The 26,786-nt window shown below is 42.2% G+C and overlaps 1 protein-coding gene across 1 annotated transcript in view; it reads left to right on the top strand.

Annotated features, from left to right (window-relative positions):
* LOC138632848 (ryanodine receptor 3-like) overlaps nt 1-15,450 on the top strand; it is a 92,729-nt gene extending 77,279 nt beyond the window's left edge. The window contains exons 75-104 of the mRNA XM_069718698.1: nt 320-416; nt 1,562-1,671; nt 1,974-2,025; nt 2,107-2,163; nt 2,255-2,354; nt 2,436-2,515; nt 2,599-2,675; nt 2,879-2,952; nt 3,993-4,010; nt 4,634-4,714; nt 4,857-4,945; nt 5,037-5,165; nt 5,250-5,354; nt 6,332-6,413; nt 6,611-7,923; nt 8,027-8,085; nt 8,328-8,502; nt 8,627-8,713; nt 8,814-9,008; nt 9,599-9,729; nt 9,828-9,870; nt 10,002-10,129; nt 10,211-10,271; nt 10,402-10,548; nt 11,820-11,954; nt 12,073-12,229; nt 12,378-12,442; nt 12,733-12,833; nt 13,494-13,545; nt 14,355-15,450. Of these exons, the coding sequence (XP_069574799.1) occupies nt 320-416; nt 1,562-1,671; nt 1,974-2,025; nt 2,107-2,163; nt 2,255-2,354; nt 2,436-2,515; nt 2,599-2,675; nt 2,879-2,952; nt 3,993-4,010; nt 4,634-4,714; nt 4,857-4,945; nt 5,037-5,165; nt 5,250-5,354; nt 6,332-6,413; nt 6,611-7,923; nt 8,027-8,085; nt 8,328-8,502; nt 8,627-8,713; nt 8,814-9,008; nt 9,599-9,729; nt 9,828-9,870; nt 10,002-10,129; nt 10,211-10,271; nt 10,402-10,548; nt 11,820-11,954; nt 12,073-12,229; nt 12,378-12,442; nt 12,733-12,833; nt 13,494-13,545; nt 14,355-14,450 (4,096 nt within the window). The 3' untranslated portion in view covers nt 14,451-15,450. The remainder of the gene's footprint in view (nt 1-319; nt 417-1,561; nt 1,672-1,973; nt 2,026-2,106; nt 2,164-2,254; nt 2,355-2,435; nt 2,516-2,598; nt 2,676-2,878; nt 2,953-3,992; nt 4,011-4,633; nt 4,715-4,856; nt 4,946-5,036; nt 5,166-5,249; nt 5,355-6,331; nt 6,414-6,610; nt 7,924-8,026; nt 8,086-8,327; nt 8,503-8,626; nt 8,714-8,813; nt 9,009-9,598; nt 9,730-9,827; nt 9,871-10,001; nt 10,130-10,210; nt 10,272-10,401; nt 10,549-11,819; nt 11,955-12,072; nt 12,230-12,377; nt 12,443-12,732; nt 12,834-13,493; nt 13,546-14,354) is intronic.
* The last annotated feature ends 11,336 nt before the right edge of the window (nt 15,451-26,786 follow it).

Here is a 26,786-nt window from a genome sequence, read left to right as displayed (position 1 = left end):
TCTTATGCTGGATTTCTTGGCCAGGCGAAGTCATGTACTCACTTTGAGCTTAAACACAAAGTTACAGACACAAAAATTGGTTTAGTAATTTATTAATCTCATCTGGATCTGCCTGCAGATGCGAGTTTGAGTAGATTGAATAAAAAGAGTTGTGGCTAGCTCAGCTGGAAGCATGTGCATCTGTGTGACAGTTATTTTCTAAGGTGACCAGTTGAATGCACCAGTACCCTAAACTAACTAACCTCCCCTGAAGGGACTTCTCCCCTCCTTTGCTCTGGTCCTATCTAACCCCGGCTAATCTCCTCTCACCCCTTCTCAGGCATCGCTCTATTAACCTCTTCCTCCTGGCCTATCAGAGAATATGGATAGAAACAGAGGAGTACTCTTTTGAGGAGAAGCTAGTGCAGGACCTTGCAGTAAGTACTTGTCGTCCCCCAGTGCCCTCGTGTCGGTACCCATGTGCTGCGAGGAGCTGAGCGTCGCTCCTCCTACTTGTGACCGTGTCACAAGTGTCAAAAGCACCTCACTTCCACTGTGTACCACTCTCAGTCATCCATACAGTGTTTTTTATTTTTGGTAAGCATGACATCACTACTGATGTCAGAGCGAGCCGATGTACTCAGATCACCGTGTCCCATCCAACAGATGAAAGAGGAAAGCATCCGCTCATGACGCTTTGACTTGCCCTTGAAATTTATGAAAGCTCTGTGTCTTTCCTGCATTTTCACAGCCATGAAGCTGCACGATCACCGTCAATATGTCGTAATGAAAGCAGAAGAAATACAGCTGCTTTCTGTACAATTTCACAAAAGGGTTTCAGCAATATTTTGTGCCCCTCTGTAACCTACAGCAGTGTGATTCAGTATGATTTGGATTCAATTAAGAGTTTAGACTTTGCATAATTTGTTAATCTAAAGTAAGAGGATATCATGAAGTCATGTTGGAACAAACTCTACTGTGTCTTTTTTTCTTTTTCTATAATTAAATGGAGAATTTGTTTTTTAATCACACCAGTCGAAAATTTAATATTCTCTTTTTACCCTTTCATTATTTTCTTATTTTTTTTTTTTAATGTTATTTGAAATTAAATCCACAGGGCATTAAAAATGAAGTTGAGGGTGTACCGATGAAGAACTTTTTAATTCAGCCAACCAAACAGTATTTCCAGCTCCCCTGTAAAAAAAAAAAAAAATCGTTGCAACGGGTCAGATTTCAAGAGTAGTGTAGAAGAATAGCCGGTAAACTGGGCTCGCAGCGAGTCACGCTTAACTTCACTCAACTGTAACACTGCTGAACATCACCCTCTGCGTGTGTTTGTGTCCCAGCATGTGTGTGGATGTGTCATCATGTCCATGCATGTGCTCATGGTCCATTTTGTGCACGCCATGATGTCTTTGTTTTTTTTTTGTTTTTTTCCTTATACAGCCTGATTCTCTTAAATGTTACTGCACCGACTGTTTGTATAAACCCACAAGTCTGTACAACACAGGCGGTTTTACGTAGGTGATTTTGAGAGTTGCACGCCTGAGCGCCGCTGCTGACTCGTTTTGGCTTTGTTCAGAAAACACAGCCCAAAGAGGAGGAAGAGGAAGAGGAGGAGATCAGAAAGCAGCCAGACCCCCTTCATCAGCTTATTCTGCATTTCAGCCACAACGCTCTGACTGAATGCAGGTAAATACACACTCTCTCTCACACACCTGGCCACCTGGCACCGGCACGAGTTGATCCATCTGTGCTACATAATTGCTTTGGCCTGCTTGCCAGCTAATAAGAGAGCATTAAACTAAATCATAGCCATATTTCATACCAGGAAGGAAACACAAGCAGTTTTGTAGTGTTTCCCTGTAGCATTGCTGCTTAATAGACAACAGTGGCTATAAATATGATCACTGCAACTTTACTTATTATTTACATATGAGATGATGAGCTCTAAAAGGTTTAACCAGCAGATATTTATCTTCCTTCTTTGTTAGTTCTCTGGAAGAGGATCCTTTGTATATTGCCTACGCGGATATGATGGCAAAGGTACCTCATTCTCTAAATTGCTCTTGTTTGCTGCCCAGAATTTGTTTTTGCAGGTTTGATAGTCGGTTTTATCTTTTTCAGAGTTGTGATGAAGGTGAAGAAGAGGAAGAGGAGGAAGGAAAAGAGAAAACATTTGAGGTGATATTGATTTTGGGGAAATTTTGCTCTGCATTTCAGTAAAAAATAAAAAATAAAAATCATTAATGGCGAATGTTATGATGTCCTATAGGAAAAGGAAATGGAAAAACAAAAGATGCTGTATCAGCAGGCCAGACTGCATGACCGTGGAGCTGCAGAGATGGTGCTGCAGATGATCAGTGCCAGCAAAGGTATAATGCACGCTGACGTCTCTTCCTTCCTGCAAGGGAGAAGCTTTGGGAGAACTGTCATTTCTGATTTGTGTTCCTCAGGTCGACTTGATGCTATCGTAACTTTCACCCTCAAACTGGGCATCTCCGTTCTCAACGGGGGAAACATACTGGTGCAGCAGGTACGCAGCACTTCTCGTGTAGTAGGAGCTGCACGGGCAACAGCTTCAGCTGCACTTTTAATGGTGCTTTTATTTTGATACAGAAAATGCTGGACTATCTGAAGGAAAAAAGAGACGTTGGCTTTTTTAAAAGTTTGTCTGGACTGATGATGTCATGCAGGTAATGGAGCCACGGTCGGTTAATACTTCGGTTTCAACTGCAAATTAAAGGGGACTTTGTGACTCCTTCCAGCTTAATGAAAGTACAATAATAAATGGTTGAAATACCCTTTTAAAATATATGTTACAGAAATACAAAACTACAGAAATGCAGTGTATCATAGTTCAACCTTTGCCTTTCATTTTTTTTTTTTTTTTTATCAGTGTCCTGGACTTGAATGCTTTTGAGAGGCAAAACAAAGCCGAAGGTCTGGGGATGGTTACCGAAGAGGGATCAAGTAAGTGAGGAATATTAACGAGGTCTGAGACAATTGTTTCTTAACAATGTGAGTGATTGACTCGCCCTCTGCTCGGAGACCTTTAATCATGCAAAGAGCGATGAACAGCACATTTGTCGGTTTGATCTGGCACAAATTAAAATGAACTGCGAGTCATGAATATATTTGCTTTGTATTACTGTTGAAAAAAATCACAGAATAGACAGAACCGCAATAACACAAGTTCAGCAGTTTATTTGATAAATGCCATGTTGCTGCCTGATGCAGATCTGAGTGCATCTTTGTACTGACGAGAGGTTCCAGAGGTTGTAGCTTCATTTGTCCAACATCAAGGGGTTTTCAGCCACTCAGTGTTATGTGGACTTACTTCAACTCAACTACTACCGAGCAAAAACCTCAACTCTGAAGTGAAGTGACTCATTCAGGCTCGTAGCTGTTTAAAAAAAAAATTCGGGCTCTAAATGCTCACAAAAAAGAACGACGCAGTGTTAGCGTGACAATACATTTTACTCTTCAGTTTGTTGTGCATCTCCATATCATGTGTGTCTCTGGTGCCATGTCGTCACGCCATCCCGCAGGTAAACCTGTGCTACTGTATGTCCTGTCCTGTCCTGTCTGGGCCTCGTCTGCCACTTTTAAAAGCACCACGACATCTACGCAGAAATTCACTCTTTCAATCGGAGGCCTCTATTCAAACTGATGGGTTGCATACAGTATATAAATATGTTTTTGATCATACATATTCCAGCTCATTTCCACCTCATAAGCTCAGGCATAAGTGATGGTAACTGTCTCCGTCGAACCCCTAAACACCTGCCGAGCGAGCAGTCTGCACTTTTAAGACTTTTAAGAAGCGTTACCGCATGTCAGTGTCTCAAATCAGTGTGAGTATGTAAATATATATCTATAGTCCTATCATTCTCTCCTGTTCCTACTTCTTCTGATGGAATCTCAATGTTCTCTCCTTTGCTTATGTCTGCTTTTGTTTTGTTTGTTTGTTTGTTTTCTTCTGATCATGTTTTTTATGTCATCGGTCGCAGTCAACGTGAGTGAGCGGGGTAAATACATGGTTTAGATTCTACTCATTCTATGCAATGCTGACATCTTGATTGCTCTCCGTTCAACTCCCCCCACCCCGCCTCCCTTCCCTCTTACCCCCCTCCCTGTCCTGAATGCATTGTAACCACCTGACTGACGACTGCATGCATGCTCTTATGACGCCTGGATAGATTGTTCAGTCCACGGTCAGGTGCCTCAAACTGACTCAAATCTTTCCACTTCTTCTTTTATAAGAAGTCAGTGCTTGTTATTTGTCTGGGACCTTTTATGTTTCTTCATTTTTTTTTTTTAAGATACTAACCTGCGTGTATTAGGAAATAAACCTCCCAAAGCTTTGTTTGTACCAAACAACAAAGCTTTGCTGGTGTTAAACAACGAGGCTCAGTTTTATTCCTGATATAAACCCTTTTTTAATTTGCGAAATGATGCACTATACCTTGTGCGTGTGTGTTCTGAACCCTCAATATAGTGCACATAAGTTGACGTCGTTTGATAAATAGACAGCAGCTTTATGAGGAAGCGAAAGCTATGCAAGCTCTGATGCCTGTAGACTCATTAAACTGACGGGTTTCTGACTTTCTTATCACTGAAAAGGAAAGTTATTCTCATTTCCTGTCCTCAGGTTCCAAGGTGCTGCAAAACGATGAGTTCACTACGGATCTCTTTAGGTTTCTGCAGCTTCTCTGTGAGGGCCACAACAATGGTATGTGAAACCGTTTCCTTTCGTTGCATCGAGCTGCATATCTCTGAGCGACACAGTTTTACAAACCTGAATATGAGGATTTTTTTTTTAATCTGCACAAAATTATTGTTAAATCTTATTCTTTTTTTTCTATCTGTTTTAGATTTTCAGAACTTCCTGAGGACCCAAACAGGAAACACAACCACAGTCAACATCATCATTAGCACTGTAGACTATCTGCTAAGACTCCAGGTCTCACATTAATACAAATCAATCTTTTATATGGATAAAAATGGCTTAATTCATATTTTGACATGCTCTTTAATGTTTGTTCATGTGTTAGGAGTCCATCAGTGATTTCTACTGGTACTACTCCGGTAAGGATGTGATTGATGAGGCCGGTCAGAGAAACTTCTCCAAAGCGCTGGCAGTGGCCAAACAGGTGTTCAACTCTTTAACAGAGTATATACAGGTACGTTAGTGTAAAATCTCCATCACAGTATATTCATAATGTTCAGAGAGGATATTTGTGATTGTTTCTCTGTGTTGACTCCAGGGTCCATGTATCGGGAACCAGCAGAGTCTGGCTCACAGCAGGCTGTGGGATGCAGTGGTGGGATTCTTGCATGTGTTTGCCAACATGCAGATGAAGTTGTCCCAGGTATGTATGGACTACGTGTAATGTAATGTATAGTGTTTGTCAGCTTAAGAAGTTCTAATTTCACTAAAAAATATGTTTTGTTCATTGTTACTTTATTTGAATGTTTGACATTCACTGTGAATGATGACTGGGCAGTTTCACACTTGTAATCCTCTCATAGAATATGATATGAAATTAAAAATGAAAGTAGTATATATAATGTGGTTACATATCTTCAACTACAGGAAGAAATTTGAATTGAACTTGACATTTGTACCTTTACTAGAGATATTTCAGTGTTGATATAGACAGGATACATGAGGAGAGCAGTGTACCACATGCTGTTCAATAAGGGTACATAGAAGCTCACTCACTTTGCTGCTTGTACTTTTACAAATGTATAAAGTCCAATCTACTCTAAAATGGGTCCCTCTGCTTGAGAAGCACTTTTAATTTTGATTCCTGTTTACATTTTGTTCCCTATGATTTTAGTTTATTCTAATATTATTTTGTGGAACTACGACTGAAAATCGAAAACCTTTTATACCTTTTATACGTCGCTGTTATTTTATCTGTCGCCACTAGAGGTCTCTCCAGGCTCAAGGATAACCACAGGCCACTGCACAACAATTACAGATGTCATTCAACTCAGCTACATGATGTATGACTCCGGCTACAATATGTTCAATAAGCCAAGAGTGGGATAAAATCCAACCACCTAACCTTATCTCGTGGTCATCACTGCAGAATACAGGTTCCATGGAGACACTAAACAAGTCAGACTGACCTCGCCATCTGCTCCTAGACAGTAAAATAACATCAACCCCGGTTTTGATGGATGGATGTTACCTAGAAGGACCTTCTGGGCCTCAACGGGACCATCGTCAGCAGCCTTGATCCCTCTAAATGCAACTCGGGGATATTAACGAGGGTGGCGGTGGTCCATGTGTGATGTAGTGTGACTCACAAGGTTTCCCTTTTCTTCCTTCTCCTCGCAGGACTCCAGTCAGATTGAATTACTGAAGGAGCTGCTGGACCTGCAGAAGGACATGATCGTCATGATGCTCTCTCTTCTCGAAGGTTTCCTTTTTTAATGACATCATATGAGCTTCACCAGCAGCAATATTTACAAGGACTTTATCTCTTTTATCACTTTCATCTTGTTTGCTTGGAATTTTAATGAAATGTTTGCTGCGGCGGATTTGTTAAATCTGCCCAGGGAGTGTTTCGCGTTAATGTGTTTTCTGACAAACTTTTGTCACTTTATTATTTCACAGGTAACGTTGTCAACGGAACGATTGGCAAACAAATGGTGGACACTTTGGTGGAGTCTTCTAGCAATGTGGAGATGATCCTGAAATTCTTCGACATGTTCCTCAAGTTGAAAGACTTGACCACCTCCGACAGCTTCAAGGAGTACGACCCCGAGAGCAAAGGGGTGATCTCGAAGAAGGATTTCCAGAAGTCCATGGAGAACCAGAAGCAGTATTCTCAGTCGGAGATCGAGTTTCTTCTCTCCTGCGCCGAAGCCGATGAGAACGACATGTTCAACTACGAGCAGTTTGTGGAGAGATTTCACGAACCGGCAAAAGACATCGGTTTCAACGTGGCCGTGTTACTGACCAACCTCTCGGAGCATATGCCCCACGACGGTCGCCTGGCAACCTTCCTCGACCTGGCTGAGAGTGTTCTCAGCTACTTCGAGCCCTATTTGGGTCGTATTGAGATCATGGGTGGAGCGAAGCGCATCGAGAGAGTCTACTTCGAGATCAGCGAGTCCAGTCGTACGCAGTGGGAAAAGCCTCAGGTGAAAGAGTCAAAGCGTCAGTTCATCTTCGACGTGGTCAACGAGGGCGGGGAGAGCGAGAAGATGGAGCTGTTCGTCAACTTCTGCGAGGACACCATCTTTGAGATGCAGCTGGCCTCTCTGATTTCAGAGCCGGACCCGGTCGAGCGCCCGGAGGAAGACGAAGACGACAAACAGAACGTGGTGGAGAAACAAGAGGAGGAAGAGGACGAGAACATAATGATGGAGTCTTCCTCGGCGTTTACGATCGCCTGCATCTCGATGAGAAAGAGCCTCTGCCACTTCCGCCAGCTGCTCACTCTCAAGAGCATGAGGCGGCAGTACAGGAAGTTCAGGAAGATGAGTGTGCGGGAGATGGTGCGAGGCTTCTTCTCTTTCTTCTGGATGATCATCACCGGCCTCTTCCACTTCGTCTACAGCCTAGTTTGGGGTTTCTTCCATATCCTGTGGACCACCATGTTCGGTGGCGGCCTCGTCGAAGGGGCCAAGAACATGAAGGTGACGGATATTTTGGGAAACATGCCAGACCCCACTCAGTTTGGGATCCACGGGGACGTGTTGGAAACGGAGAAGATGGAGGCGAACGACGCGTCGGTATTGGCGGAGATGGCTCAGATGGCTCAGGGGGAGGCAGCAGAGGCGGACTTGATGGCTGAGTTGCTCAACATACAGCCCAAGAGGGAGGGCAAGCACGGGGCCGAGCCAGGCCTGGGGGATGTGTCGGAGGTGGTGGTGGGAGATGCTCCATCGATCGCCAGCGCCGTCAAGCAGAAGAAGGCGCAGGTCAGTGGAAGAAGGATAGCTTTACGCTTAATCGTGTCCTCATGGACTTCTGACTTGAATGTAGTTGTAATATAATTAACGGTCAAAACAATGTGTCTTATAGATGGCTGCAAAGAAGAGCGTTACAAATGGAGACTACAAGTCTGATTCGGAGAAAGGAGAGTGAGTGTAACTTGCTCATTGGTCAACCGTGATTGGAGTATCTGTAGGAGTTGTAACCAACTGTTTTGTGATGACATTGCTGATGCTGTTTTGCTGTCTGTTTCTTATAATAAACAAGCTTGTAAAACAAGTATGAAAACTATAACTGAGGTCCAAGAGAAGACACCGGGTGTTTGCAAGTGTGTGTGTGTGTCTATGAGCAGCATATACTGTATAACATTTATCAAAATTAACGCTCGCAGTTCGGAAGATGGGGAGAAGAAGGACCACGACAAGTCCAAAGACGAAACCCCTCCAGAGCGCTCGGTGGAGGGGAAGAAAGTCCCAAAGAAGAGGCTCGGCCCGAAGAAGGAACCGCCGGAGGTCTTCATGGCCAGCTTCTTCGCTGGCTTGGAAGTCTACCAGACTAAGATGCTGGTCCGATATTTCTCTCACATCAGTCTTAAGATTAGAAAGATTAGTTTCAGCACATTAAGAGAGTACAACTCAGCTTGTTGCATATTCATTAATCCAGAATTTATTATGATTGCATTTTTCACAGAACTACCTGGCCAGAAATTTCTACAACCTTCGTTTCCTGGCACTTTTTGTCGCCTTTGCCATCAACTTCATTCTTCTCTTCTACAAAGTGAGTTTGTAGATCAACTATCGGAATAGAAACCATCTTAGGGGCTCCGTGTTGGAGTAAGCGCTTTGTTTATGTTTTTAAAAATGTCTCTTTCTGTCAGGTGACTGGTGATTACTCAGATGACGAGGACCCGTGGAACGGTCAAGGGAGGGCCGAAGAGGAGGAAGACGACGGAGCGCTGGAGTACTTCGTCCTGCAGGAGAGCACGGGTTACATGGCACCAACGCTGCGCTGCCTGGCGATACTGCACACCATCATCTCCTTCCTGTGTGTAGTGGGATACTATTACCTGAAGGTACACCAGCATCCACAACATAAAACAATCTTGTCAGTCATTATTTTACTCTTTTCATGTAGTGTTTTTTTGGTCGTGATGGCTTTTATTGAAAGTGTAATTATGACAACCAACAAATGATTTATTTTCATACATAAATTTCATGCAATTATTAGTGTGAAAATAGGAACATTAAAGTCGTCCTCTAAAAAATGTTTTTCTTCTTGGTGCTGCCATTGAATGTCTGAACTTCTGACTGATGCAGAGTTTAAAACTACAAGATCTTCTGCTGAGGGACAAAGTTTCTCTGTTCTCATTGGAAATCAGATTTTAAGGGGCGGGGCCTACGAGCACAATTTGTGACCCAACAAATAGTTTGGAAGCGATTTGGTCCAATTCAACTTTAACAAAATATTCGCCATCACTGAGATTGGAATTTATAAGTGAAGCCCAACAATGAAACTTTAGAACTTAAACATATTTGCATATTGATATATTGTGTAATATTTAATGAGTGAGAAGGTGTTTTAGAGCTTTAAAATGAGTACAGTCATTTATCTACACATCTGCAGTGGATAGTTCAATACTTTTGAATACCCCGTGTGTCCAAGGTGCCTCTGGTGGTGTTCAAACGGGAGAAGGAGATTGCGAGGAAGCTGGAGTTTGCCGGCCTCTACATCACCGAGCAGCCGTCTGATGACGACATCAAAGGACAGTGGGACAGACTGGTCATCAACACTCCGTGAGTCAGCCGCAGCACAGTTATTAAACCCTGACTCATAATCTTTCACGAATAAAGCTTTAATCTGTTTGTTTTTTTTAATTATTTTTTATTATCAGTTCCTTTCCAAACAACTACTGGGATAAATTTGTCAAGCGCAAAGTAAGTGGCTTGTGTATTTTTTTGGTGAAATCTGTTATGCACACAAGCCGTGAATGTAGTCTGGTTATATTTACTAAACGTCAGCTCCTGTGTCATCCTCTCTTGTGTTTTTGTTTTGCTGCTGTTTGCAGGTGATAAAGAAGTACGGAGATCTGTACGGAGCAGAGAGGATAGCAGAGCTGCTGGGGTTGGACAAGAGTGCCCTGGATTTCAACCCCACAGAGGAAACTGTTGCCAAGGAGGCTTCGCTGGTGTCATGGTGAGAGATCAGGCCGATAAAGAGACGCTCGAAGCAAAAATAGAGGTCAAACCGTTCGTAACAACTTTTCTCTGTTGCCAGGTTGAGCTCGATCGATGCAAAGTACCACATCTGGAAAATGGGGGTGGTGTTTACTGACAATGTAAGTCTGAACACGAGTTGGGATGATTAGATACTCTGTTTTGTGGTTTCAGTAGATGGCAGATTGAATAATTTGATGAATGGTATTATAAAGAGGAAAAGTAGACTGATTGATTTTGTTTCTCCACCAGTCATTCCTGTATCTCGTTTGGTACACCACCATGTCCATCCTGGGCCACTACAACAACTTCTTCTTCGCTGCCCATCTGTTGGACATCGCCATGGGCTTCAAGACCCTCCGAACCATCCTCTCTTCTGTCACGCATAATGGCAAACAGGTGAGGAGGAGCAGGATGCAGGTCTTCTGCTAAACAGCAGGGGTCACTGCAGAGTCGGTGGTTGAGTTTGCGTGAGAACCACCGGCTGTTTATTCCCTGATGCAGAGCAGTTGTATCATTGATGGCATTTCAGGTATGTCATTCAAAATCGTATTCGCTTTTCTACCTGTCAGAAATGACACGTCACAAATGTCAAAACTGTTTTCAGCTCTCACAGATAAAAAGATTGGATAATCAAAAAGTCAATTAGATTTAATTCAGATTGAATTGGCAGCACAAAAGCTGAACATGATCTGTGATCTGTTATCTGTGATTTATTACTGCATTTCTGAACAGATTTTTTTTTTTACCACCAGGGAACACTTTGGTTTTAATATTTGATTGGTAATAGCCAACATATTAACAAACAATAAATTATTGACTCTCATCTTCTGATCTTACTCACCTTTTAAGTCTAATTCCGTCCACCAACATCTGACAAATATAGTAAACGGGTATCATACCGCTGACTTGTGTCCTTTTCTGTGCACCGTGTTATAATGCAGGAATGTGTCACCTACCGTAGTAAATATTGTATGCGTCTTGTGTCTTTACATCAAATATTTGTCAAAAAAGAATTGGAAGGCAAAAAGGAGAGATGCGACTGAAGGAAGTGCGGATGCAAAAACAGCAACTGAGTTGTATTCACTCCGCATCCTTTGACATTTGAGTTCAAATGACTCAAATGCCTTCATTTAAATCCCATTTCGGGAATGTCAGTTCTCACAGTGATTCTCATGTCAACTGACCAGAGGCACGAATCAAAATTGAATGTCACCTTGGTCTCCGAGGGTGGAAACACGGCAAAATGGCGAGGCCGCAAGGACTCGCCGACACCTCCCAGCCTCAGCCGCCCTGTGGGCAGATCAATCATGCTGTCAATCCAAATGTAATTTGCAGCTGCTTCCACCGTTGTTGCCTTTTAAGTTCGCATGTAAATCGATGTCTGAGCTGCTTCTGAATTGAGTTTTATGTTCGACATAAAATAATGTACTGCGGTAAACATTTATTTGTCATGAATGAACGACTGATGTGCGAGATTGGTTTTCCCATCCCTTCCACGGATTTGATTCTTCCCAACCTAATCCTCTCTCGCCGTCGGCAATCCCAGCGTGTTACTAACGAGGATTTTTTGCTGTCACTGAAAACAAATGTGAGCCAGCAGCTCGGCCCCCTGCTGTGTCCGCTGTGCGTCGGACCAAAGTATGACTGCTGCCTGTGCTTCTCTGCAGCTGGTGTTGACGGTGGGCCTGCTGGCGGTCGTGGTCTATCTCTACACTGTGGTGGCCTTCAACTTCTTTAGGAAGTTCTACAACAAGAGTGAGGACGAGGATGAGCCGGACATGAAGTGTGATGACATGATGACGGTACACAGAAGTCACACAAGACTGACTCGAATGTTAACTTTGGGCTTGTTGATTAAACACGACTTGATGCTCGACCTCATATTTGAAGTGACCGTCCCTCTGCGCTGCGTGTCCACAGTGCTACCTGTTCCACATGTACGTTGGCGTGAGAGCAGGAGGGGGCATCGGGGATGAGATCGAGGACCCAGCTGGTGACCCCTATGAGCTCTACCGCATCCTTTTCGACATCACCTTCTTCTTCTTCGTCATCGTCATCCTCCTGGCCATCATCCAGGGTGAGTTTAGACTCTGCGCACGCTTGGTCTTCGCCAAAACTCCTAAGATTTCACCGTTAAAACTTCCTGCATCAGTCTGTTGCCTCCAGCGAGTTACCACGAACGCAAGTACGCCGAGATGCTCATGAGATTCCTTTTGTGGTTGCAGGTTTGATCATCGATGCCTTTGGGGAGCTGAGGGACCAGCAGGAACAAGTCAAAGAAGACATGGAGGTGAGGACGTTTCATTTACTTACCTATGTAGTGCTGAAGGGTGGAGTCCAGAGGCGGCAGGGGTGAAGTGAAAATGGGGAAGAAGAAACATTTCAAGACCTTATTTAGAGGATTTTGTTGATTTTTATGTGTATACATGTTGTTGTTTTTTAAATACAGTATGTGCTCTTTTTTTTTTTAAGTGCAGCAATATCACAGTCTGAGATGTTTTATAGAAACTAACCTCTTTTCAGACATTTCAGGTAGCATAGAAAGAAAGATATAATCCTGTTTTCATTTTCTGTCCTCAGACCAAATGTTTCATTTGTGGGATCGGCAACGATTACTTTGACACGACACCCCACGGCTTTGAGACTCACACCTTACAAGAGCACAATCTGGCCAACTACCTGTAAGTATCTTCTTCTTTTTTTTTTACTCCTTTCTATTAAATACATGTTTTGCCTCTTGTCTGTAATTTAACAATGATTGATGGCTCCAGCACATTACTGCAGTATTAGGGCGCAGTCGCTAATAGCTGCAGTGATCCAGAACGCTGGATCCCTTCAGGTATTCTTTCCATCTGTCCCTGTGTTTCCTCTGCACCCCCCCCCCACCCGCCTGAGCCAGTGTTTCAGCAACAATAGGAAGTCTCAGTCCATTTGCTCTCACAGTCAGCTGGCCGGAGGATATGACAGCGACCTCATTATGTTTCTTCATTACTATTTAATGCCATGAACTTTATTGGAAAATAGGTTTGTGATAGCGTGCTCTCATACAGTATTCATCATGATTTGGCATGCTGTGACGCCTACAGAGATGCGGCGGCCCGTTGCCATTTACACTTGATTTGGAAAACAACAGGTGATTTGTTGGTGGAGGTGGGGTTGTGTTACTTTGTTTAGATACTTGCGTCAGAAAGAGTGAAGCCTCCTACTAACATGGACTGTGACATTTCCCGAGAGTGGCGTAGAGATCTCGGTACGAGAACGTAGAAGCTTCTCGTGCTTTGTCTTGAACTGACATTTTGTGTTTTGACTCGTCTCTTTGGCCCGGATCTTTTTTGTTGCAGATTTTTCCTGATGTACCTCATCAACAAGGATGAGACCGAGCACACCGGCCAGGTAGACTATAGTTTTAACACTCTAAATCCAGTCTGGCAGCATCCAAATTTAATCTTTTTGACCAATATTGTGGTTTAAATACATATTTTTTTTCCTTTGACTACACCCCTGTATATATATAGTATTAAATAAGATATGCTTGTACTTTACACAGTCAAATATAATTACATAATGATGCAATAGTTTGTTGTTTCAGTCCTATCAGGAAATTATAGTAGTAATGTTGGTGTTACTGAGTGATATTGAAATATGTTCATGACAAACCAACATGTTTCTGTATTTATTGATATACGACTTCTTTTTAGGTTAAAAATATAGGCAAGTTTGCTATCAAACTAACATCAACAGATATTGTCAGCTCTGTTTTGTAGCTGCTTTCGCTTAAGATTAGCTCAACAGACTGACCAGGTGAGCTCCATCAAAGCGTTCAATCCCGGGAGTCTCAGGTCGGAGATCAAAACAGTCGAAGTTCAACTGGGAGATTCTGGCGACTGTTCAGGAGCTGTTTGCCGCTCTGTTAGTTTTATATGAGGATTGAAAAGACTGCGCACTCATTATCTTTTAAAGAAATGTTACAGAGGGATGTTTCTGCTTCTATAAAACCATCCTTCATGAGAATGTACAGATTCAGGCTTGCAGAGAGTCCGAATATAATCACACAAGGAGGAAAATTTACGTAAACGTGACTATGAGGGTAAAAACAATGGTCACCAGCTTGTACATTTGTGATTGTGGTTTCAATATAAATAATTCTGTTTTGTGCCCCAAAGTTAAACTCCTTAACTGCCCCGTGTGTTTCTTGTGTCCAGGAGTCGTACGTGTGGAAGATGTATCAGGAGCGCCTCTGGGATTTCTTCCCAGCCGGAGATTGTTTCCGTAAACAGTACGAAGATCAGCTGGGCTAGAGCAGACGTGTCCTACTTACAGTCCCTCCGTCCATGTGAAGTGGGCTTCTGGAGCATGTAGTCCTGCCTACAGCTGCTGAACTACAACACACACACAGCATTGCAATGGCCTCGTCTGAGCAAAGACAACAGAACAACTACTTTTGTATCTGAGAGGAGAAATGTCTCCAGCCCCTGTCAGATGTACTCTTGTCACCGTCGGTACAGTACCAGTCTTTGAGGAAACGACCTGTAACTTGTCCAGACATTCTTGGTTTTCTTTTTTGGGACTCGTTTTTGACAGCGTGTTGCCTTTTACTCCACATAACCCCAAATCATTGCACAATTTTGTTTTGTCTGTTTGAGAAACACTGGGTTGTGTGGGGTTATGGGACAATGTGTCAGTCATATTATGCACAATGTGTGAATGTTGAACTAGAGACTTAATGCCAAAAGAGAAGCAGAGGAGTGTAGTACATATACATAGTGCGCAACGTTTTTTTTTGTTGTTTTTTTTTTCAGATGTTGTAACATACATATTGAGATGAAGTTTGTAAAATGAAGTGGCAAAAAGTTTAATATGTAGGATTAAAAAAAAAAATGCCTAAATTTCTTCATGAAGTGCCTTACAGTACTGTATCTACATTACAATGAAGCTATGCAAAACTTTTGTTTTTTTCTTTATTGTATGTAAGTACAGTAGATTTCCTGGAGCGGTAACAAGTAGCTGCCCAGTTATGTAGTTTGTGGCTGAACATTTTCATTTGAACATGGAAGAACAGCATCGGTATGATTTATTTTGTTGCTGAATGCAGCATACCTGCAAATGATCAAGACACAGTGTATAAACAACACAACAGACTTTACTGAACACCTTCAAACAAGAACAAAAAATGAATTGCTATTGTATGGCCATTTGTATGTAATAGCTTTGCTGACCTGTGCATTTCTTTTGATGGAAAAAAAAAATAAAGAAATCAATGCAAGAAATGTTCATGTCGACGCTGTTCTTTGAAAAAAAAAAGAAAAAAAAAAAAGAAATTGTTATCTTTACATTCCATATCCTCTCTTACCAAAAAAAAGCCTTTTAACTTGAACAAATGCTCCTTAACCTCTCGATGAGAAGTCAAAAAGCTCAGTGAGTCATTTCAGCCCCCTGAATCAGCAAGACGCAACATCTGTCTCTGCCGCTAATCCACATCTTTTCAAAATAAGATACATACTGTCTGCTTGCAGTCTTTGGCTTAACTTGAGTTATTTTCACTCACCCCGAAACTTGAAGATATATCGTAACTGTGACCTACCTGGAGCTTTTAATTAGTGTAGTAAAAAAAAAAAAAGAGCAGTGGCTGAGTAGGTGTGTGCACGTCTGGTTGGTCAGAGACAAGGGATGGGGCCTCAGCAGGCTGCATTATGGGAGTTTTAGCCCAGTTACCCATGGTGCCACCTGTCAACTCGCATCATGTCACCACACCTCAGGCACCACACAGCGCTGCAGCCTGCTGCTGAGAAACTCGGCTTCCTCAACTTACGCCTGTAACTGTTCTGGATCCTTACCTGGTTTTTATGGTCCCGTGTAAAAGTGCGAGTGAATTATACATTTTTTAAATTTAAAAAGTGACTCATGAACATTTTTGTTTCACAGAATTAATAGTAACATCAACTTAAAAAGAAAAACAAAGAATTTAATCAGTAGTTTGAAAAAAGCTGCAACTGTCATTGTAAATGAAATGATTAATAAACACTGAGTGCAGGAAGCAAAGGCAGAGAAAACTCAATTAAAATTTCATTATGTTCTGTCCTGCATTATTTGGCATACCATGTGCCCGGGAACACGGAGGAAACAATAATGTGCGGTAGCGGTGATAGGACCAATTTAAGCAATTTGACATAATGAAAGCGTGCGAAGCAGTTCTCAGCAGTTCTCAGCAGTTCTCAGCAGCAACAATAAAGCTATCAAACAATAAAAGGCACCTATTAAATTCTACTTTCTCATTGTTAAATCTATTGAAGTTCAGCCTTTTAATTATTCTCTGAAGTGGCTTGTTGAGTGACTTTATGCACAAACTTCTGCTTGAAATATTTGACTTTTCATTGCTCCAAGTATTAAAAACTGAAACATATTATTCAATAAACATACAGCAGAAGCAGAGTAAAGTTTCAAACATCACAAACTCTTTTAAGAAGCAGTAACGTGATGAAGTGTCTTTTTCCCCACAGTAACATTACATCACCTGTAAGGTTTATGAAGACGTCATGGAGCTGGCAGCTTGTTGTTAAGGGCTCCTCACACAGACTGGAGGAACTTCCCCTCTAACATACAGCCGTGATAAAACAGGACACATGGCCAGACGTTTAAAATGACACAACCCAGAGAGCATTTCACACTTCATTGCACTACTGACCTCCTCAGGTGAAGACCTGACTCTCAAACGACAATAAAATACAAAGATGTGTTGTTGTTTTTTTGCTTTGCTGAAAATGTGTAGTTTTAAATAACTATTGATTTGAACTTTGTGTAGCTTCAATTAGAAGGTATAAGCTCTCTATCTGTGTTGGACTCTCATCTTCTTTCACCAATGGGTGTACTTGCTGTAATGCCCAGCCCATGTTCCCCTCTCTCTCTCTCTCTCTCTCTCTCTCTCTCTCTCTCTCTCTCTCTCTCTCTCTCTCTCTCTCTCTATTATTACCACAAATAACACTTTTGCTGATGTAATGCTGCTGAAAGTTGTATCCGGCACGTCTTCCCAGGCCCCTGCATGGTGCACGGCTGCAGTGGCGTGACAGATCGCTCGGTAGAGAGCAGCTTGAGTCACAGTCCGTGCTGTCACTTTGCAGCTGGCCACCTGCAGACAAACCTCCGACTGGTGACAAGACACTACATATGGCCCTCTTGATGCTTCCTGTCAGTGGTTCAGCCTTTTTACACAACATCACACAACAAACAGTTGAGCAGCTGAAGCAGGTTGCTGCACGTTAAGAGGGCCAATTCAGGTTATGTTGCTCTTTAAAAAAAAAGATGCTTAATTAACTGTTACAGCCTTTACAACATCAATAATGAATAACTAAGTGTCTACTTTGTCTTACAGCCTTATAGAACAGCATAACACTTAGTTTCAGCCTAAGTCGCATCAAAGTGTATTATTTTTCCGATCAATAATCTAAATCTGACCCTGAAGCACACTTCACATCAGCATGTGTGACATAGAGAGACAGAACGAGACTGATGGAAATTGAGAATAAAGGCAAAAAGTGAACTAATAATGAATTTAAAAAGTCACCAGGAGGTGTAAAAGAAAGAGGATGACGCTTGTATTTGATTCTCTCAGACTGTAAATCTGTCAGTGAAGTCGTTGGATCTTTTTGAACTTGATTGGAGCCTGAAGGAACTGAAGGAAGTTTCTCTCTGAGTGTTCCTGACCCTGAGTGCCTTTCGTGTATGAAACGACTGACTTGATAGAACTGGGTTATTTAAACTGACAAAGTCTGAGGGCCCAGAACACAGTTACTGAGGTTTCTTCTGTTGTTTCTCCAGGACGTGCGAGCTGGACTCAGGCTCCTTTCAGAGCGTCTCGTATTCGACAGCACGGGTGGGAAACTCTTCACTGTTGTCTCAGAGGGAACAGAGCGTATTCTGTCAACTCCTCATGAAGTCAGCTTTCAAAAGACAGACTCAGACAGCCCCGATACAAGAACTAATGTGTGTTCACATCTCTTTGAAAGCCGCCACGATGTTCTACATGAAAGCGAAACTACAAACCTCCTTGTTGTACTGAAATCCTGATAGATTAAACAATGCATGTATAATGTCTAGCAACTCACGATTACCTCATCGGAACAACATCTCTGGTTTAATGGCCCGTCTCGTCCTTGGATTTCTGCAGAGAACCAGGTCTTCGGTTCTCGTCCGGGGATCCGTTACATGCTCAAGGTCAGACGGAGGCCCTTTAGCGCGAGGCTGTGGAGTAACTGAATGCTGCAGGGCCAGCAGTAACAGACAAACAGCGGCGGGAGGTGAGCGGTGCTGAGCGAGGGGTTGAACGGAGCTGAACAGGCTGCTTCCTCCTCTACGGGTTTTCTATTGCGCTGATACGGCAGGGGACACGTCAAGAACAGATCCAGCTCTGACGCCAGGCCAAACATCGCTGGAGAGGGCAAATGGGAATTGAGAGGATTTGTGCAAAAAAAAAAAAAAGGCTTGTCTTTTCAGGGTTGTATGTTATGTGTATGGATCAATTTTGGATTATAGAATATGCTCATCAACTGGAAAATCTGTGTGCACAAATACCCAACACATAATCCGGTTTGGTCTAAATATTTAAGTTGGCCTTTAAAACACAAACTTTACATACAGGGAAAAAAAAACTTCAAAGTAGTTTACTGCAGAACAACAACCAGTTGAGTTAAGGTAAGCAACAGACCTTCAGCTTTCTGCTGGTGCCTCACAGCTGTCAATCAGGATGACATACACCTTTTTTTTTTTTATAGCATCAAATACCTAATAAAATGTATGTGAAAATAGTTGGATAATGTTTTTAAAAGTGAGGAGTATGACAGAAATTCACATTTTATTTTTGAGTTATTCATTTGAGCCGTGACTTTTTTTTTATTTGGACCATCTGCTTACATGGATGAGGCAGCGTTTCTGACCTTTATTGCAATTACCACCAGACAGATAGAGATTATTTTTCTGGGGAGCTGCCATGTCGTCCATATTTATACATCGTCGATGCAATCAAACTTCAAATCTATCTCTTGGCAAGAAAGAGGGTGTTTTTAAAAGAAATGCTGGACTATTCCTTTAATGTGTCACATATATATATATAAAGAGATATCTTTACTCTCCATAATCCTGATCACATTTCAGATACAGTTGATAAACAGGTGGTTTTAAGCCTCAGACGGACGGGAGCCCCGATAAGAGGAAGGTGAGAGAATCAGAGAGGATCAGACAGAACATGAGAAGTGTGCGAGGTGATAAAGACCTTGAGAGATGTCAAAGATAACAGCGACTTACCTTAAACTAACTTCACGCCGACTCCACCTGCAAAAAAAACAACAACACGCAAACGTTTGTTTGTAATTAGTACAGTAAGCAGAAAGAAACATGCCCGAGTTTTGAAGAAACAATCAGACGGCTCTAATCAAGGTGATCACGCTGGAGGTCGCAGTCAGCGAGTAGAAACATGTATATAGTAATCAGCCATTTGTTTCCAATCACCAGGATAGTTATTGAGTTTTTTCCAAGCAGGATGCAATCTCCTTACAAAGATAATAACTATTCGATCCCTCCATGTGCTTCTCAGATAGTGAATAGTAATGAAAAAAACTGGATGGAACATTTGCAATATCACTTAGCATAAGCAAAAACACAGATGATTTATGATGCTGATGAAGACAGTGACTGTATAATTTAATCCTCCTATCTATGAATAATGCATGTTATTACCAGGGCAGCGTATGAACGGGGTCGATACTGATGCTGACTGATGTGAGTCAAGGAAGGACGAACAGAAGAGTCACTCAGAAGCTTTTCAAGATGTCCCTCCGTTCTTCTGAGCAGTTTTGATTTTGCACTTCATGGCCCATTTACTCCTCGTTGTACGTCAGCCAGAACCAGCTTGTGTCATTTGGACCGTGGGAGCTGAGTGTACCGCGTAAGGGAAGCGGGAATCCCAGTGGAGCTCCTGTCATAGGATGTAGGCCTGTGCACACCAGTGGATAAAAGCTACGGCCTTTGACTGCTGTTTTTTGTAATGGCGGTGCAGGTCACAGGGAGGGCACAGACGGTCTGGGAGCTGTAGACGAAGCATGTGACGACTCCACCCACAGAATAAAACAAGACTAAGGGGTCCGTAGCATCTATAAATGCTCAAATGGCAGCATCCTAGTGGGATAACACAAGGCCTCAAAAGCACAACTCAAACCAACCGGGTAACAAGTTAAAGTACTTAACTTGAGGTTGGTGCAAAAAACAACAACACCAAGAGAGAGAATCCAAAACAAAACTGTAACTCTAGGAAGGAGATGCAGCCTCTACACACCTGAGGGCAGGGAGGTAATTAAACACAGGTGGAAACAAATCGGGGCAGAGAAGACAATCCCAACAGCAGGAAGTCGAGACTCCTGAAACAAGACACGACAGTGAGTATCAAAATAAAACAGGAGAACAGGATGGAAAAAAAACAACCTGAGAAGACAAGGAGACATGACGGAGGGAAGAAGCTGTAACAGTTGTTTTTTGTTACAGCTGTTATGCTATTGTCAGATTAGAGAGTCATAAAGTCTTTACATTACTCACTGAGCAGTCACAGCAGTCTGTGTCATTGGGAAGGAGGTTACAAATGTATTCATGGTACAGCATACTACATACTACAGCAAAAAGTGACCTAAAAGTCATTTTTGGGTCACTTCTTGGACATGCTATAGTATGAATTTTATATCATTTTGGACAACATGCTATGACTTTTCTTTGAATATTTTGGACGACATACTTTGGATATTTTGGATGACTTTTCATGACTTTTTGGAGCATGACCTTTTTCTGAACTGACATGCATGCCTCAAGTTACTTCTCACTGTGAGGCAACTGCTCTAACTGTCATACTATATCATGTCCGAAATATGAAGAAAAAAAAAGTCACTTTTGGACTTTTTTTGTTTTGTATTGTTGTTGACCTTTGGTTTGGTATTAATAACTGCACGTACAAACCCGGCTTACCCTTAGAGGGACTCGCCCTCCGTGAACCACGTGGCTTACCCTTAGAGGGATTTGCTCTCCGTGAATTGTATGGCTTATTAAGGGGACTCGCCCTCAGTAAACCGTGAACCGTGTGTGTTACCTCGGCGGGTAAACTGCGAACCGTGTGTGTTACCTCGGCGGGTAAACTGCGAACCGTGTGTGTTACCTCGGCGGGTAAACCGTGAGTGTTACCTCGGCGGGTAAACCGTGAATGTTACCTCGGCGGGTAAACCGTGAACCGTGTGTGTTACCTCGGCGGGTAAACCGTGAATGTTACCTCGGCGGGTAAACCGTGAACCTTGTGTGTTACCTCGGCGGGTAAACTGCGAACCTTGTGTTACCTCGGCGGGTAACCCGTGAATGTTACCTCGGCGGGGCTCGAACCCGTGTCTTCGTGAGGTCGCTTCCAGCTGTGGGGCTGCGTCGTGGACCGCTGGACTATCTTCGGCGCTGGAGGATGAATCGCGGCAGGAGAAAGTGATTCAGAGTTCACTCAGAGTTTTCAGCGACTCAGCCGACAGTCTGGTTAACTCAACAGGTAAAAGATTCTACTTCACCAAGGTTGCTATTAATGGTTCAGATTCCACCTGTTGATGGTGATTTCAACTTTTAGTGAAGTTGAAACGTTTGGAGAAATAGAAAAAGTTTTGCATACACTACACACTACAGGAAGATATTTAATACCACTGCAGACCACCTTGAAAACATGTTTATCTACTATCCAAAGAATGTCTGCTGCAATTTTGGTCACGTACAGGGAAGATTGGTGGTGCAGGGGTTAGTGCTTGGTGCCTCCCAACCAAGGGGTCCGGCTATCCTTTGTCATTTAGCCACACCCACTCGCGACTCCACTAAAATACTATATTTATATTTATACAGACGCGTGTACCAGTTTTTGAATATGATAAAGCCTCCAAAAATGCAGTTGTTTACGGAGAATAATAATAACGCGGAATAATAATTCCTTGAAGAACAATAGGGCGTCCGCACCATCAGCCCTCGGGCCCTAATGATGGTGTGAATGAGACTGAGTGTTCGGAAAAGTTTAAACATAATTATTGTGGATCCGTCCACCACTCGTACAAACAGATCAGCAGTGTAACTCATTAGTAGAACTACGCAGGTTATGAGCGGTTTCTTTTGTTGTTGTCTATTTGCTGAACACAGTGTCAATCATAGCCACTTCGTTCAGATGTAGTTCTCATTGGCTATAGCAGGTGATGCAGGCTTCTGATTGGACGAGGAGGTTTAAGTTTAACTAGATGGTCGTGCCGTCCGCCGGCTCGAGGAGGCACCGACAGCTCGTGCTCTACTTCCTGACCTTGGCGTTGTTTTTACGGTGGTGTTAGTCAGAGCATTAAGCTGTAGTTCATTTAGCACCATTGTGCATAGTTGTTATAACTTTTGTGTTGCACTATTCATACTGCAGCAATGCAGTCCCGTTATGCACTCCCCGTGCTTAATGCTAAAATGTAATGTCTGTTTAAGACTTAAGTCACCTCAGTTCATAATCGGCACCGCAGCCTTGGACTAAACAGTTTCATAGATCTTAAATGTGAACTTGTGCTAAAATGACTTTTGTATATACACAGCAGCTGTTGGACCACGTGGGGCACAACCGGTGAATGATATGTGAAGAGAGGCTACACACGACCCAGACAGCCCGCTGTAACGCTCGGCTGCCCCGAGGGTTGAAAAGGTGCGACCATTACAGCATTACGCTCCAGACACAACCGTAAAGGGAAAACGGACACGATGGTGTCATTTGATCTATTGTGGAAGCTTTAAGTTGGTTCCACAGGTAATTTCAACATGGCACAAGCTTATTAAGGTATTTTACTGTTGTTTTTCACATCGGGACTGTTTAACAGCTTTAGGTTATTGTGTTCATAAAAACAATGCAGGGAATTGACAAAAGTGTCCAAAGCTACTATTGAAGTTTGTTGTTATCTTAAATGGGTTTTATTTGCCACAGTAATCCTGCACTGAGATAAATGAAACAACAATTTATTGGTTAAAGATGCAATCACAGCTGTATTTTTTTTTACCTTGTGAATCTTTAATCCGTTTACTCTGTTGACTACAGATGAAACATTACGATTGTAATATAACTGTAATCAGAGATGAGACCTGTGGAGGCAACAACATCTCTGCAGACGCTAAATGACCAACATTAATTTAGCTTGTAAATGCTGCTGTGCTGCTTCGGACTCTGACCTCCTTGACCAGGACATGCAGGGAGAAATCAGGCCAGTTCCTGACCCCCATCACTAATGCACGGTTACCATAAAATATTTAATTCGTCGCTTTTTTAAGTTACAGTTACCAAGTAAAATAATGAAAAATCACATCAAATGCACCTCTAAACTGATTGAATGTTTAAAACGTATACAGTATATTGCAGTTACTTCAATAAACACTTTAAAACTATTGCATTACCATAAAATAGCAGTTCATTGAGCTAATATATTACGCTGGTCAAATCCTGCCTACTTAACTTTCAAATATGAAAAGGTTTTACAGTGTGACTCAAAATGAAACAAAAGGAAAAGAAATGTGACAAAATACTTCAAAAACCTTAAGACCTCAACAACAAAATGCTAAAACAATTGCCTCATCATGCTGACACTCTTTCATGATTTCTCTGTTCTTGCCTCCCACTCGACAGCAGTAAATAAGAAAAAAAAAAGATGATTCATTATTTGTACATGTGCTGTAATATGTGTCACTTCCATGACTACATGTAAACATTGTGCACGTTTGCTTTCAGCTACTTCTTAGAGGTCTGACGAAGCTTTCAACACCGTGCAAGATGTTCAGCAGCGCGACCCGTGTAAGTAATCCAAAGTAGCCACCTTGTTTTTATTCTCCTCACTCAACTCAGGAGCTCAGTCCAACTTCAACCAATTAGCACACGGCACCACAGGAAAGGGAATCTCATCAATAAACCATGGCACATTATTTAGGAAGGAAATGAAAGATTCATGCTTGAGACGTCTTAAAAAGACAAGTATTGCACTTTAAACCATCAAAGTGCACTTTATGATTTAGCCTTGGTTCCTCCTCAAACTTTTGAAGACGTGTCACTTTTAATATTTACTCAAAGGGCCAGCTGTATGAGGCCTCCTCATACCTCCTGACAGCTGATGCGTCAGGAGTTCTCAGCAGTTGGTGAAGCCAACTGTGTTTGTTTTCCATTAAGAGCACCTCTCTCATCCCTCTTCATCAGGGATACACGTTACATTATATACATTAATTAATTATTCATGGTTATTGAAAGGAGGAAATCATACTAGTGAGCAGCAAAGACTATCCTAAACTGTAGTTGTGTGGTTTATATCGCCGACCCTGCCAAAACGCACAACAAAGTCACACGACAGTGCATCCGCCTCATACAAAATCATCGACATCTGACACCGTCGTGAAGCTCAAACAATATGAAAAGAGTCGCCCGAGGCGAAACGCAGCATGCCTCATCCAAATTAGGAATTCAGCGTGGCTTGTGTTATCGAATGCCAAATTCGTGCGATAGGCTGCTTATGTGAGAACCAGTAATTTGTTGGTATACAGATGCTTAATTGTCTGTGTGGAGAAGGAGGAGGGGAGGGGGGCAGCACCACATGAAGGGCACTGGCTGTACGCCCAAAATAAACATGGGTAAGTGGCCCGCAGGTATCAGCCCACTGAGGACTCCTGACAGACATCCCACCCAATTAGCATTCGGCACCTTGACTACTGCTTTGGGCAACAAACGCTATTTTAATGTAGTGCGGTTGTCATCAGGAACACGCAGAGTGACTGTGGGCTGTGCCAAGTATAGAAAGGTCTGGAGGTGTTGAAGATGCTGCAGCTGCATCAGGGTCAAGGACCAGAACAGGACGGGTCTCTGGACCGGTTGGACTTTTTACAACTTCACGCCATCTGTAGGTTGTGAAGAGATGCAGGAAGTTATAAATAAAATTCCTCTTGAACTGCAGATTTTGTACAGTTATTATTATTTAATTTTGTTGTTGTTATTGTGCTAACATAGCTACATAAAATAAGATTTTAGATTGATTCCTGGCAGTTATTGGTTATAACTAATGCGGTCCACTTGGAGAGCAACAGTTTGTTTTGAGAAAGGTTTGACATGGCGTGTGTCTTGTTCACTCGTGTGTTTAAAACTCCTGTAATCATTATTTTATGTGAACAGTGGTTCAGAGGACTGTTAAACATAATGGGTCTGAACCGCCTGCTGTGCATGTTTGACCTTGTCTCTTTTGCTCTCTTTGTTTGTGTCCTTGCTCTCATCGATGTGAATCGTGTGCTTTGTTGTTTGCCTGTTGGGTCAACGTAGTCTGTTCTTTTTTCAGGTCTTCAAAGTGGAGACGAGGTCATTGCTCAGGTCCTGGAAGTTGCTGTCCCGCCAGGTTAGTCATGTTTACGATGTATCTTTTACTTTTGGGATTGCTTGTTATTGTAAGTTTACATGTCTGTTCATCCTGGAAGAGGGATCTTTCCTCTGTTGTTCCTCCCATTTCTTTTGTCTTGCCGACTCAGCGGGCGAAGAACAGAGGGTGAGTTATACTCTTCACAACAAGTCTTCCAACACGTACGACCATATATGTCATTTGTTATTTCAACCCACGGGAGTGTTTCCTAAATTAGAGCCCCTGGTTTGGTGTCGGCACAAAAACCCCGTGGTTATGGGATGAGGGTAAGATTATGGACTGGGGGCTGTTTCACAGAAGCTGTCTTGGAAAACACACCACGAGGTTGATTCCAGGTTCACTGATGGGAAAATGATGACGAGGCGTGTTGCTTACTTTACTCGCAGTGAGAAACTGCTTTCAAAGGAACGACTGGTTTATGTAAAGTAATGAACACTGCCGACGTAGGCTAATTAAAGAGTGTGAAAAAGTTTGGCAGACAGACAGACAGGCTGAAAGCGCAGTATCCTTAAAATATACATGCACTGAAAACTGATCTGGACTAAAAATACTACAAGGGGTTAATAGCTCAAACTATCAGTTCCACACCTTATCGTGCAGAAAGTAAGCAGTGCGAGATAATATATATATATATATATATATATATATTAAATAAAATCTGATTTGTCTTGATGATATGTTGGTGTTGTGTTACAGATCATTGCACTGCATTCAATTCAAATAAATCTGTTAAAGGTTTAAGGAACCTCAGTGAGTTAATGTAAAGTAGAAAGTATGTCAGAAAATCAAAACACTTACTAGAAATTAAAAAAACTATAATATATATATTATTTTTTTGTTTCACAAAAATTAAGCAGGATTATGGATCTCTGACTTCCAGGTTTTAAGTTTCAAGTCAGTTTAATAACTTGGTGAAATGCTCTGACACAAAATGTAGTAAGTTTGTAGGTGAATAGATAAATCGTACAACATCGGCAGTATATTCTGAAGGTCACCGTCAGTATGTTGTTAATGTTCAGATGTCTGCTGTGAACAGAGCAGGAGAGAATATAATATATCAGAAGCATCGCCACACAGTGATAAAAGCACAGTCACATTTATATACACAAACACTCACCTTATTTTCCCTTACACTTTTTTATTTTTTATTTCATTAGTTTTCACCTCATTAACTTAATCTTTTGC

The sequence above is a fragment of the Brachyistius frenatus genome, unplaced genomic scaffold (assembly GCF_029030835.1).
Source record: "Brachyistius frenatus isolate BFR_SWC_R1_liver_20210118 unplaced genomic scaffold, ASM2903083v1 Contig_196, whole genome shotgun sequence".
NCBI lineage: Eukaryota > Metazoa > Chordata > Actinopteri > Embiotocidae > Brachyistius > Brachyistius frenatus.
This window is presented reverse-complemented; position numbering and strand designations above follow the sequence as displayed.